The 12176-nt window shown below is 49.1% G+C and overlaps 1 protein-coding gene across 3 annotated transcripts in view; it reads right to left on the bottom strand.

Moving 5' to 3' along the window:
• The window catches only part of PANK3 (pantothenate kinase 3), a 55050-nt gene that overhangs the window by 19115 nt on the left and 23759 nt on the right, over positions 1 to 12176 (bottom strand). For 2 of the 3 annotated variants that reach the window (XM_063928237.1, XM_063928238.1), the window contains exons 3-5: positions 6076 to 6428; positions 5709 to 5962; positions 5329 to 5505 (exon numbers count right to left, since the gene is read on the bottom strand). In XM_063928237.1, the coding sequence (XP_063784307.1) occupies positions 5329 to 5505; positions 5709 to 5962; positions 6076 to 6428 (784 nt within the window). Of the gene's footprint in view, positions 1 to 5328; positions 5506 to 5708; positions 5963 to 6075; positions 6429 to 11975; positions 12104 to 12176 lie in introns of all 3 variants that reach the window. The other variant, XM_063928236.1, reaches the window with a different exon arrangement.

The raw sequence follows: 12176 nt of genomic DNA on the forward strand, positions 1-12176 counted from the left end.
TTATTTTCTCTGACGTCCTAGTGGATGCTGGGGACTCCGTAAGGACCATGGGGATTATACCAAAGCTCCCAAACGGGCGGGAGAGTGCGGACGACTCTGCAGCACCGAATGAGCAAACTCAAGGTCCTCCTCAGCCACGGTATCAAACTTGTAGAACTTAGCAAATGTGTTTGAACCCGACCGAGTAGCAGCTCGGCAAAGCTGTAAAGCCGAGACCCCTCGGGCAGCCACCCAAGAAGAGCCCACCTTCCTTGTGGAATGGGCTTTTACTGATTTTGGATGCGGCAATCCAGCCGCAGAGTGAGCCAGCTGAATCGTGCTACTGATCCAGCGAGCAATAGTCTGCTTCGAAGCAGGAGCGCCAACCTTGTTGGCTGCATACAGAACAAACAGCGAGTCAGACTTTCTGACTCCCGCCGTTCTGGAAACATACATTTTCAAAGCCCGGACTACGTCCAGCAACTTGGAATCCTCCAAGTCCCTAGTAGCCGCAGGCACCACAATAGGTTGGTTCAAATGAAACGATACCACCTTAGGGAGAAATTGGGGACGAGTCCTCAATTCTGCCCTGTCCATATGGAAGATCAGATAGGGGCTTTTACATGACAAAGCCGCCAATTCTGACACACGCCTAGCCGAAGCAAAGGCCAATAGCATGACCACTTTCCACGTGAGATATTTTAGTTCCACGGTCTTAAGTGGCTCAAACCAGTGGGATTTTAGGAAATCCAACACAACATTAAGATCCCAAGGTGCCACTGGTGGCACAAAAGGAGGCTGAATATGCAGCACTCCCTTTACAAACGTCTGAACCTCAGGCAGTGAAGCCAGTTCTTTTTGAAAGAAAATGGATAGGGCCGAGATCTGAACCTTTATGGACCCTAATTTGAGGCCCATAGTCACACCTGACTGTAGGAAATGCAGAAAACGACCCAACTGGAATCCTCTGTAGGGGCCTTCCTGGCCTCACACCAAGCAACATATTTCCGCCATACGCGGTGATCATGCTTTGCTGTCACATCCTTCCTAGCTCTTAGCGTAGGAATCACTTCATCCGGTATACCCTTTTCCGCTAGGATCCGGCGTTCAACCGCTATGCCGTCAAACGCAGCCGCGGTAAGTCTTGAAACAGACAGGGTCCCTGTTGCAACAGGTCCCGTCTGAGAGGCAGAGGCCATGGGTCCTCTGATCAACTCTTGTAGCTCTGGGTACCAAGTCTGTCTTGGCCAATCCGGAACGATGAGTATTGTTCTCACTCCTCTTTTTCTTACTATTCTCAGCACCTTGGGTATGAGAGGAAGAGGAGGAAACACATATACCGACTGGAACACCCACGGTGTTACTAATGCGTCCACAGCCATCGCCTGAGGGTCCCTTGACCTGGCACAATATTTTTTTAGCTTTTTGTTTAGGCGGGACGCCATCATGTCCACCTGTGGCCGTTCCCACCGATTTCCAATCTGCTCGAAGACTTCTTGATGAAGTCCCCACTCTCCCGGGTGGAGGTCGTGCCTGCTGAGGAAGTCTGCTTCCCAGTTGTCCACTCCCGGAATGAACACCGCTGACAGTGCTTGCACGTGATTCTCCGCCCAACGCAGAATCCTTGTGGCTTCCGCCATTGCCACCCTGCTTCTTGTGCCGCCCTGGCGGTTTACATGGGCGACTGCCGTAATGTTGTCTGACTGAATCAGCACTGGTTGGTCTCGAAGCAGGGGCTCCGCTTGACTCAGGGCATTGTATATGGCCCTTAATTCCAGTATGTTTATGTGCAGACAAGTCTCCTGACTTGACCACAGGCCCTGAAAGTTTCTTCCCTGAGTGACTGCCCCCCATCCGCGGAGGCTTGCATCCGTGGTCACCAGGACCCAGTCCTGAATGCCGAACCTGCGGCCCTGAAGAAGATGAGCACTCTGCAGCCACCACAGAAGAGACACCCTGGCCCTCGGGGACAGGGTGATCAGCAGATGCATCTGAAGATGCGATCCGGACCACTTGTCCAACAGATCCTACTGAAAGATCCTGGCATGGAACCTGCCGAAGGGAATGGCCTCGTATGACGCCACCATCTTTCCCAGTACTCGCGTGCAGTGGTGCACCGATACCGGTTTTGGTTTCAGGAGGTCTCTGACCAGAGTCACTAACTCCTGAGCCTTTTCCTCCGGGAGAAACACCTTCTTCTGTTCTGTGTCCAGAATCATACCCAGGAAGGGCAGACGCGTCGTAGGACACAGCTGCAACTTTGGAATATTCAGAATCCAGCCGTGTTGTAGCAACACTTCCTGAGAGTATGCTACGCTGATCAACAACTGTTCCCTGGACCTCACCTTTATGAGGAGATCGTCCAAGTACGGGATAACAGTAACTCCTTGCTTCCGAAGGAGTACCATCATTACCTTGGTAAAAACTCTCGGTGCCGTGGACAGACCAAACGGCAACGTCTGGAATTGGAAATGACAGTCCTGTACCACAAACCTGAGGTACTCCTGGTGAGGTGGATAAATGGGGACATGCAAGTACGCATCCTTGATGTCCAGAGATACCATAAAATCCCCTTCTTCCAGGCTCGCAATGACCGCTCTGAGCGATTCCATTATGAACTTGAACTTTTTCATGTAAATGTTCAAGGATTTTAAATTTAGAATGGGTCTTACCGAACCGTCCGGTTTCGGTACCACGAACAGTGTGGAATAGTAACCCTTTCCCTGCTGAAGGGGGGGGGTACCAGTATTATCACTTGCTGGAGGTACAGCTTGTGAATTGCCGCCAGGACTACCTCCCTCTCCGGGGGAGAAGCTGGCAAGGCAGATTTTAGGTAACGGTGAGGGGGGGGGGGGGGGGTGTCACCTCGAACTCCAGCTTGTATCCCTGCGATACAATCTGTATAGCCCAAGGATCCACCTGTGAGCGAACCCACTGACTGATGAAGTGTCGGAGACGCGCCCCCACCGCTCCTGGCTCCGCCTGTGGAGCCCCAGCGTCATGCGGTGGACTTAGTGGAAGCCGGGGAGGACTTTTGTTCCTGGGAACTAGCTGCATGGTGCAGCTTCTTTCCTCTACCCCTGCCTCTAGCAAGAAAAGACGCCCCTCTGACTTTCTTGCTTTTTTGAGAACGAAAGGACTGCATTTGGTAATACGGTGCTTTCTTAGGCTGTGAGGAAGCCTGTGGCAAGAAAGTTGACTTTCCAGCTGTTACTGTGGAGACCGTCCCCAAACCACTCCTCACCCTTATAAGGCAAAACCTCCATGTGTTTTTTAGAGTCGGCATCCCCTGTCCATTGCCGAGTCCATAAGACCCGCCTAGCAGAAATGGACATTGCATTTATTCTAGAGCCCAGCAGGCAAATGTCCCTCTGGGCATCCCGCATATACAAGACAACGTCTTTAATATGGCCAAGGGTTAGCAATACGGTATCCCTGTCCAGGGTATCTAACTCCTCTGACAGAGTATCTGTCCATGCTGCTACAGCACTGCACATCCAGGCTGAAGCAATAGCTGGTCTCAGTAGAGTACCAGAGTGTGTATACACTGACTTCAGGATAGCTTCCTAGGCTCTTTTAAGGCGGCCGTATCCTGAGACGGCAAGGCCACCCTCTTAGATAAGCGCGTCAGGGCCTTGTCTACCCTAGGGGAGGATTCCCAACGTAACCTATCCGTTGGCGGGAAAGGGTACGCCATTAGTATTCTTTTGGGAATCACCACTTTCTTATCAGGGGAAGACCACGCTTCTTCACATAACTCATTTAATTCATGTGACGGGGGAAAAGTCACTGGCTGCTTTATCTCCCCAAACATATTTACCCTCTTGTCAGGGACAGGGTCAACCTCTGAAATGTGTAATACATTTTTCATTGCAATAATCATGTATCGGATGGCCTTGGTCATTTTAGGCTGTAATTGTGCCTCATCGTCGACACTGGAGTCGGACTCCGTGTCGGCATCCGTGTCAACCAAGTGAGATAGTGGGCGTTTTTGAGACCCTGCCGGCCTCTGAGGCGCCTGGGCAGGCCCGGGTTGAGAGCCCGGCTGTCCCCCGGCAGCAACATCATCAAACCTTTTGTGTAATGAGTTTACATTGTCATTTAAGACCTTCCACATATCCATCCAATCCGGTGTCGGCACCGACACCACATTTATCTGCCCTTGCTCCGCCTCCACGTAACCCTCCTCATCAAACATGTCGACACAGCCGTACCGACACACAGCACACACACAGGGAATGCTCAGACTGAGGACAGGACCCCACAAGGTCTTTGGGGGGACAGAGAAAGAGTATGCCAGCACACACCACAGCGCTATATAACTCAGGGATATACACCACAAGAAGTGATTTCCCAATAGCTGCTTAATAAACACCTTTTGAGCCTAAATTTATGTGCCCCCCCTCTCTTTTTACCCTTCTAGCTTCCAGGAGACTGCAGGGGAGAGCCTGGGGAGCGTCCTTCCAGCGGAGCTGTGAAGAAAAATGGCGCTGGTGTGCTGAGGAAGAAGGCCCCGCCCCCTCAGCAGCAGGCTTCTCCCGCTGTCTGTGACAGGAAAATGGCGGGGGATTTTTCACATATACAGTCCAGACTGTATTACGTGTAGATTTATGGTACTCTAATTGCTGCCCAGGCCCCCCCCCCCCCCCCCCAGTGACCAGAGTGTGTGGTGTGCAGTGGGAGCAATGGCGCACAGCTGCGGTGCTGTGCGCTACCTTAAATGAATACAGGAGTCTTCAGCCGACCGATTTGACCGTCTTCCAGCTTCTGATCTTCTGGCTCTGCGAGGGGGACGGCGGCGCGGCTCCGGGAACGGACGATCGAGGACAGCTGCCTGTGTTCGAACCCTCTGGAGCTAATGGTGTCCAGTAGCCTTAGAAGCACAACCTAGCTGTGAACAGGTATGTTTGCTTCTCTCCCCTCGGTCCCACGTAGCAGTGAGTCTGTTGCCAGCAGAAGCTCACTGAAAATAAAAAACCTAACAAATACTTTCTTTAACTAGCAGGCTCAGGAGAGCCCACTAGGAGCACCCAGCTCTGGCCAGGCACAGATTCTAACTGAGGTCTGGAGGAGGGGCATAGAGGGAGGCGCCAGTGCACACCAGATAGTACCTAATCTTTCTTTTGGAGTGCCCAGTCTCCTGCGGAGCCCGTCTATTCCCCATGGTCCTTACGGAGTCCCCAGCATCCACTAGGACGTCAGAGAAAATAAATTATACCCTCATCTCTAGAGCCATTTAGAAAATGAATGCTATAAGTAGCAGCACAGCTGTTCATATTCCAAAAATATTTCAGGTGTATTACAAACTAAAATGAAAGAAAATGATCACTAAGAGAAACTCTCTCTTACCTTGATGCTACCGCCCAGCCAGGAAGGCCAAATCTTTCATAGTCTCCTCCATATATGTCCCGTACTAGTTTATCTGCGTTGGTGCTGTCGCCAGATGATGCCATTTCCAGAGCCTCTTCAAAACTTTCACATCCTGTCAGTAAACTGCAGAGACCGAGGAAGGTTCCACCGCCCAGACTGCAAAGACAGAGTTGGAACAGGATTCATCACTGTTACTTATTCACTAGCCTTGTAAGTGCCATAACTTTCTCACTTAATCCTTTCTGTGCTTAATTGTTATGAACACAAATAAATGACATGAATAAGCTTATTTTTATTGCTAATCGAATAAAAAAAATAAAAAAAACCACAAAAACCCCAAGACTTTAAAAGCTCATTACCTTGTACCACAGACTCTCTTATAACTGTCCTTAGAATGGACTGCGAGAATGCTGACTCCAGAACCAATGTTTACAACTAACAAAGGATAAGGGTCATCCAGATTAAAGGGAATCTTCTGGCACTGCTCGGGGTGTGAAGCGTTTTCAAAATAATAGCACTCAGCCTGTCCATTAAAACTAACAGAATCTATGTACAACAAGCCTTTAACAAGAGAATCCAGTTCATCCACTTTGTGTAGCTGTAGGTTTCCAATCTACATTAAAATAAAAACAGTTTGTGCTGAAGTTTCTTAAAACATAAGAAAGAAACATATTTAATAGTACAATCAGATCCTTTTCTTTTACGTCATGAAGAGAAATGACCTACCGTTCTAAACTCTTCTTCAAATTTATATGCACCACCGCCTGTTGCACACAGGACAGTGTGAATTGTTGAGAAATTTTTATCCCTGGCCATGTGAATGAATCTTGGTAGGTCGTGGGTGGGAAATCGAATGAAGTGCAAGTTTCCTCTTCTACCAAAGAGAGTTAAGTCTTTCAATTCCAAATGGACATCCCTAATGCCTGTGGAACCATAGGCAACATTGGAAGTCAGATATTTACGGATACTCTTCAAGCTTTCAACTTCTTCTTGCTCTTCCTCTGCTGTAATGTCAATCGGTTCAAAGTAAGACAGCTTCACTAAGGTTCCACCAATGTCCATGCCAAACCAAGGGAAAGCTAAGGAAATAAAATACACAATTTTATAATGTTATAACCATTGCGTTTCTTTAATCAACTGTTAATTGCAACAGCAAAGTTAGTTTGCAAACCATTTTAAGTAAGGTAAGGTAAGTGTGTAGGAAAATTACAGGCACTAGCTCCTAGATACCCACAATGAATCATTAATATCACCAGTGCTTAAAGTGGTCCTAAATAGGTAGTGGAACTCTCTCCCCCCTCCCCCCCTTCCCTCTCCACCACGGCCATGAAATGAAAGGAATTGCGCGCGCGCCACAAAAAATGGGCGTGGTCACCCAATAGTATCCTCAATTTAATTTATGCTGCACGGTAGCACAATCTTATTAACATTACACCACACATTAGTGCCCCTTGTACATAAAGTCCACAGTAGCAGCACCCCAAATACACACAATGGCCACAGCAATAGTGCCCCTTATACAATGCCCTCAGTAGTGCCCCTTATGTCCCAAGGAGTGATGCCCCTTATAAAGTACCCCATATGTAATGCCCTCATTAGTAGTGCCCCCAGTGGTAATGCCTCGTGTAGTGTTGCCCCCAGCCAGACGTGATGCCCCCCAGCCCAGTAGCGCCGCTTACACACATACAAAAAAAAAAAAAAACTAAACACAAACCCCCCCCCACAAAACTCATTAGCCCCGCTCCCGGACCGCTGCTGCCCTCCCGCTCTTCGTCTTGACGTCTCTCCCGTAGCGCCGCACGCGCACACTGCCTGAGCCGTAAACCGGAACTCAGGAGTGAGCTCCGGCGGCCACTGAGAGAAGAAGCCGGGCGCCCACTGGTAACAAAATCTCAGCGGGCGCCCGACTTTTTCCTGGGTTAGGCGAGCCGGAACGCAAACTGACGGAACGTAGATCCGCCCCGTTCCGGCTCACTTTAACCTCTGCATATCACCATGACCATAGTTAAGGAAGAAAAAAAAAAAAGAAAGAAAATAAATAAATAAATATGTATGTATACTACCGATTGATTTAGTTCTAAAAATAAGAACCATTTCCAAAACTAATTGAGGAGCTATGTCCTTCAGACTTTGTGACTCGTTGCATTACACTAGAGGGGAAACAAAACCAAGTAATTGTAACTATGGGCCTAAGTCAGCATGGAACGCTACTGCAGGAGCGTTTGCATGCTGATGCCCTGTGAAGCGTGCACATGCGCAGAAGCCACACTGCGCATGTGCACACTGAGATGTGACAGCATCTCACATCTGCGAATGCCTCTGCCTGACTGATAGGCAGAGGCATTTGCGGGGCAGGAGGGGAATCGCGGCAGCGTTTAAGGGGCATTGTGGCGCTATTTGGGGGCACAGACCGGACAATGCAGGCGTGTCCGGACTGTTTGTGGAACGGGCAGCAGCGGCTGCGTAATGTGACACGCAACCGCTGCGTCCAGAAACATGGAAGGAAGCTGTCTGCACGGAGGCGATGCCTTCACATGTTTAGAGCTACCCTAAACATGCAAAAGCATTGCCACTGAACATTGATTTTGCATGTGTGCGGGGGAAGGGGGGGGTTGTTGACTGGATCCGCATGCGGGTCGGACTTGCCCTGAGGGGTGTCCCCCCCCTCATGTTAGTGTAACAGACTGTAGATGTGCGATTTTTCGCAAATCTGCGATCCATGCTGAATCGGGCCCTATGGAAACTAGACAGGAAATACTACATAGAAGCTACTAACGGTAAGACATGAACACACTGACTATTTAACTGAATGGGTATACATATGTATTGGACAAAGAAAAAAAAAAAAAAATTCTGGACCTCTTCTTACTTCAGCATCTGCAAGGGGGCCGGCGGCGCGGCTCCGGTGACCATCCAGGCTGTACCTGTGATCGTCCCTCTGGAGCTGATGTCCAGTAGCCAAGAAGCCAATCCATCCTGCACGCAGGTGAGTTCACTTCTTCTCCCCTCTGTCCCTCGTTGCAGTGATCCTGTTGCCAGCAGGAATCACTGTAAAATAAAAAACCTAAGCTAAACTTTCTCTAAGCAGCTCTTTATGAGAGCCACCTAGAATTGCACCCTTCTCGGCCGGGCACAAAAATCTAACTGGAGTCTGGAGGAGGGTCATAGGGGGAGGAGCCAGTGCACACCACCTGATCTGGAAAAGCTTTACTTTTTGTGCCCTGTCTCCTGCGGAGCCGCTATTCCCCATGGTCCTTTCAGGAACCCCAGCATCCACTAGGACGATAGAGAAATTAGCATGTGCTAACCGAGGCTGTATCAGTCAAGTGACAGGACACTGAACTGCTTAAGAGAAGTCTATTTTCCTCAAGAACAGTACTCTGAAACTGCTTAGAATGGAAAACACTTTCTAGACAAGGAGGCACACATCCATAGCAACACTAAAGCAGTTTAGAATAATGAACATTGGTCTGGTCATGGAAATTACCTGTGATCTTACGTAAAAATAAGATTTTAAACCTACCGGTAAATCTTTTTCTCGTAGTCCGTAGAGGATGCTGGGACTCTGTAAGGACCATGGGGATAGACGGGATCCGCAGGAGACATGGGCACTTTAAGAAAGACTTTGGATCTGGGTGTGCACTGGCTCCTCCCTCTATGCCCCTCCTCCAGAACTCAGTTAGAGAAACTGTACCCAGAGGAGACTGACAGTACGAGGAAAGGATTTTAGTTAATCTAAGGGCAAGATTCATACTAGCCACACCAATCACACCGTATAACCTGTGATATACAATCTAGTTAACAGTATGAACAACAACATATCATCGGTCCAAAATCGACAAAACTATAACATAACCCTTATGAAAGCAATAACTATATAAAAGTTTGCAGAAATAGTCTGCACTTGGGACGGGCGCCCAGCATCCTCTACGGACTACGAGAAAAAGATTTACCGGTAGGTTTAAAATCTTATTTTCTTAACGTCCTAGAGGATGCTGGGACTCTGTAAGGACCATGGGGATTATACCAAAGCTCCCAGACGGGCGGGAGAGTGCGGATGACTCTGCAGCACCGAATGAGCAAACTCAAGGTCCTCCTCAGCCAGGGTATCAAACTTATAGAACTTTGCAAAGGTGTTTGACCCCGACCAAGTAGCAGCTCGGCACAGCTGTAGTGCATAGACCCCTCGGGCAGCCGCCCAAGACGAGCCCACCTTCCTAGTGGAATGGGCCTTAACCGATTTTGGTAACGGCAATCCTGCCGTAGAATGCGCCTGCTGAATCGCGTTACAGATCCAGCGAGCAATAGTCTGCTTTGAAGCAGGGCCGCCAACCTTGTTGGCTGCATACAGGACAAACAGTGCTTCTGTTTTTCTGATCCTAGCCGTTCTGGCCACGTAAATTTTCGAAGCCCTGACCACATCAAGGGACTCGGAATCCTCCAAGTCCCGTGTAGCCACAGGCACGACAATAGGTTGGTTCATATGAAAGGATGAAACCACCTTAGGTAGGAATTGAGGACGGGTCCGCAATTCCGCTCTATCCATATGGAAAACCAGATAGGGGCTTTTATGTGATAAAGCCGCCAATTCCGAAACTCGCCTAGCCGAAGCCAAGGCTAACAACATGACCACCTTCCAAGTGAGATATTTCAACTCCACTGTTTTAAGTGGTTCAAACCAATGTGACTTAAGAAAACTTAACACCACGTTAAGGTCCCAAGGCGCCACCGGAGGCACAAAAGGAGGCTGAATATGCAGTACTCCCTTCACAAAAGTCTGTACTTCAGGCAGAGAGGCCAATTCCTTTTGAAAGAAAATGGATAAGGCCGAAATCTGAACTTTAATGGAGCCTAACTTTAGGCCCAAATTCACTCCAGTCTGTAGGAAGTGAAGAAAACGGCCTAGATGGAATTCTTCCATAGGAGCATTCCTGGCCTCGCACCAAGAAACATATTTTCGCCATATTCGGTGATAATGTTTAGATGTCACGTCCTTCCTAGCCTTTATTAGCGTAGGAATGAACTCATCCGGAATACCTTTTTCCGCTAGGATCCGGCGTTCAACCGCCATGCCGTCAAGCGCAGCCGCGGTAAGTCTTGGAACAGACAGGGACCCTGTTGCAACAGGTCCTGTCTTAGAGGAAGAGGCCACGGATCTTCTGTGAGCATTTCCTGCAGATCCGGATACCAGGTCCTTCGTGGCCAATCCGGAACAATGAGTATTGTTCTCACTCCTCTTTTTCTTATTATTCTCAACAACTTGGGTATGAGAGGAAGAGGAGGAAATACATAGACCAACTGGAACACCCACGGTGTCACTAGGGCGTCCACAGCTACCGCCTGAGGATCTCCTGACCTGGCGCAATACCTTTGTAGCTTTTTGATGAGACGGGACGCCATCATGTCTATTTGGGGCAATCCCCACCGACTTGCAATCTGTGCTAAGACTTCCTGATGAAGTCCCCACTCTCCTGGATGCAGGTCGTGTCTGCTGAGGAAGTCTGCTTCCCAGTTGTCCACTCCTGGAATGAACACTGCTGACAGTGCACTTACATGATTCTCCGCCCAGCGAAGAATTCTGGTGGCTTCCGCCATCGCCACTCTGCTCCTTGTGCCGCCTTGGCGGTTTACATGAGCTACTGCGGTGACGTTGTCCGACTGAATCAGCACTGGTCGGTCGCAAAGTTAGGTCTCCGCTTGACGTAGGGCATTGTATATGGCCCTCAGTTCCAGGATGTTGATGTGAAGACAAGTCTCTTGACTTGACCAAAGACCTTGGAAATTTCTTCCCTGCGTGACTGCTCCCCAACCTCGGAGGAGGTTGAGGAGATCGTCCAAGTACGGGATAATTGTGACACCCTGCTTTCGCAGGAGCACCATCATTTCCGCCATTACCTTGGTGAAAATTCTAGGGGCCGTGGAAAGCCCAAACGGCAACGTCTGAAATTGGTAATGACAATCCTGTATCGCAAATCTCAGGTACGCATCCATGTCCAGCGATACCATAAAATCCCCCCTTCCAGGCTGGCGATGACCGCTCGGAGCTATTCCATCTTGAACTTGAACCGTTTTAAGTAAAGGTTCAGGGATTTTAAATTCAAAATGGGTCTGACCGAACCGTCCGGTTACGGGACCACAAACAGGGTTGAGTAGTACCCCTTCCCTCTCTGAAGCAGGGGAACCTCGGCCACCACTTGTTGAAGACACAATTTTTGAATCGCCTGTAACACTATCTCCCTTTCCAGGGGAGAAGTTGGTAGCGCCGATTTGAAAAACCGGCGAGGAGGCACCTCTTCGAATTCCAGCTTGTATCCCTGGGAAACAATTTCCATTGCCCAGGGATCCACCTGTGAGTGAACCCAGATGTAACTGAAAAGTCGAAGACGTGCCCCCACTGGAGCGGACTCCCTCAGGGGAGCTGCAGCGTCATGTGGTGGATTTTGCAGAGGCCGGGGAGGACTTCTGTTCCTGGGAACTAGCTGTGTTGTGCAGCTTCTTTCCTCTGCCCCTGGCAAGAAAGGACGATCCACGTACTCTTTTGCTTTTATTTGAACGAAAGGACTGCATTTGATAATGAGGAGCTTTCTTAGATTGTGAGGGAATATAAGGCAAAAATTTCGATTTACCTGCCGTAGCTGTGGAGACGAGGTCAGAGAGGCCTTCTTCAAACAATTCCTCACCCTTGTAAGGCAAAAACTCCATATGCCTCTTTGAGTCGGCATCACCCGTCCACTGTTGGGTCCATAAGACTCGCCTAGCAGAAATAGACATTGGGGTAAATTTACTAAGATTCGTGTTTTCCCGTTTGAGGTCAAAGTTCAATCACG

The sequence above is a fragment of the Pseudophryne corroboree genome, chromosome 6 (genome assembly GCF_028390025.1).
Source record: "Pseudophryne corroboree isolate aPseCor3 chromosome 6, aPseCor3.hap2, whole genome shotgun sequence".
NCBI lineage: Eukaryota > Metazoa > Chordata > Amphibia > Anura > Myobatrachidae > Pseudophryne > Pseudophryne corroboree.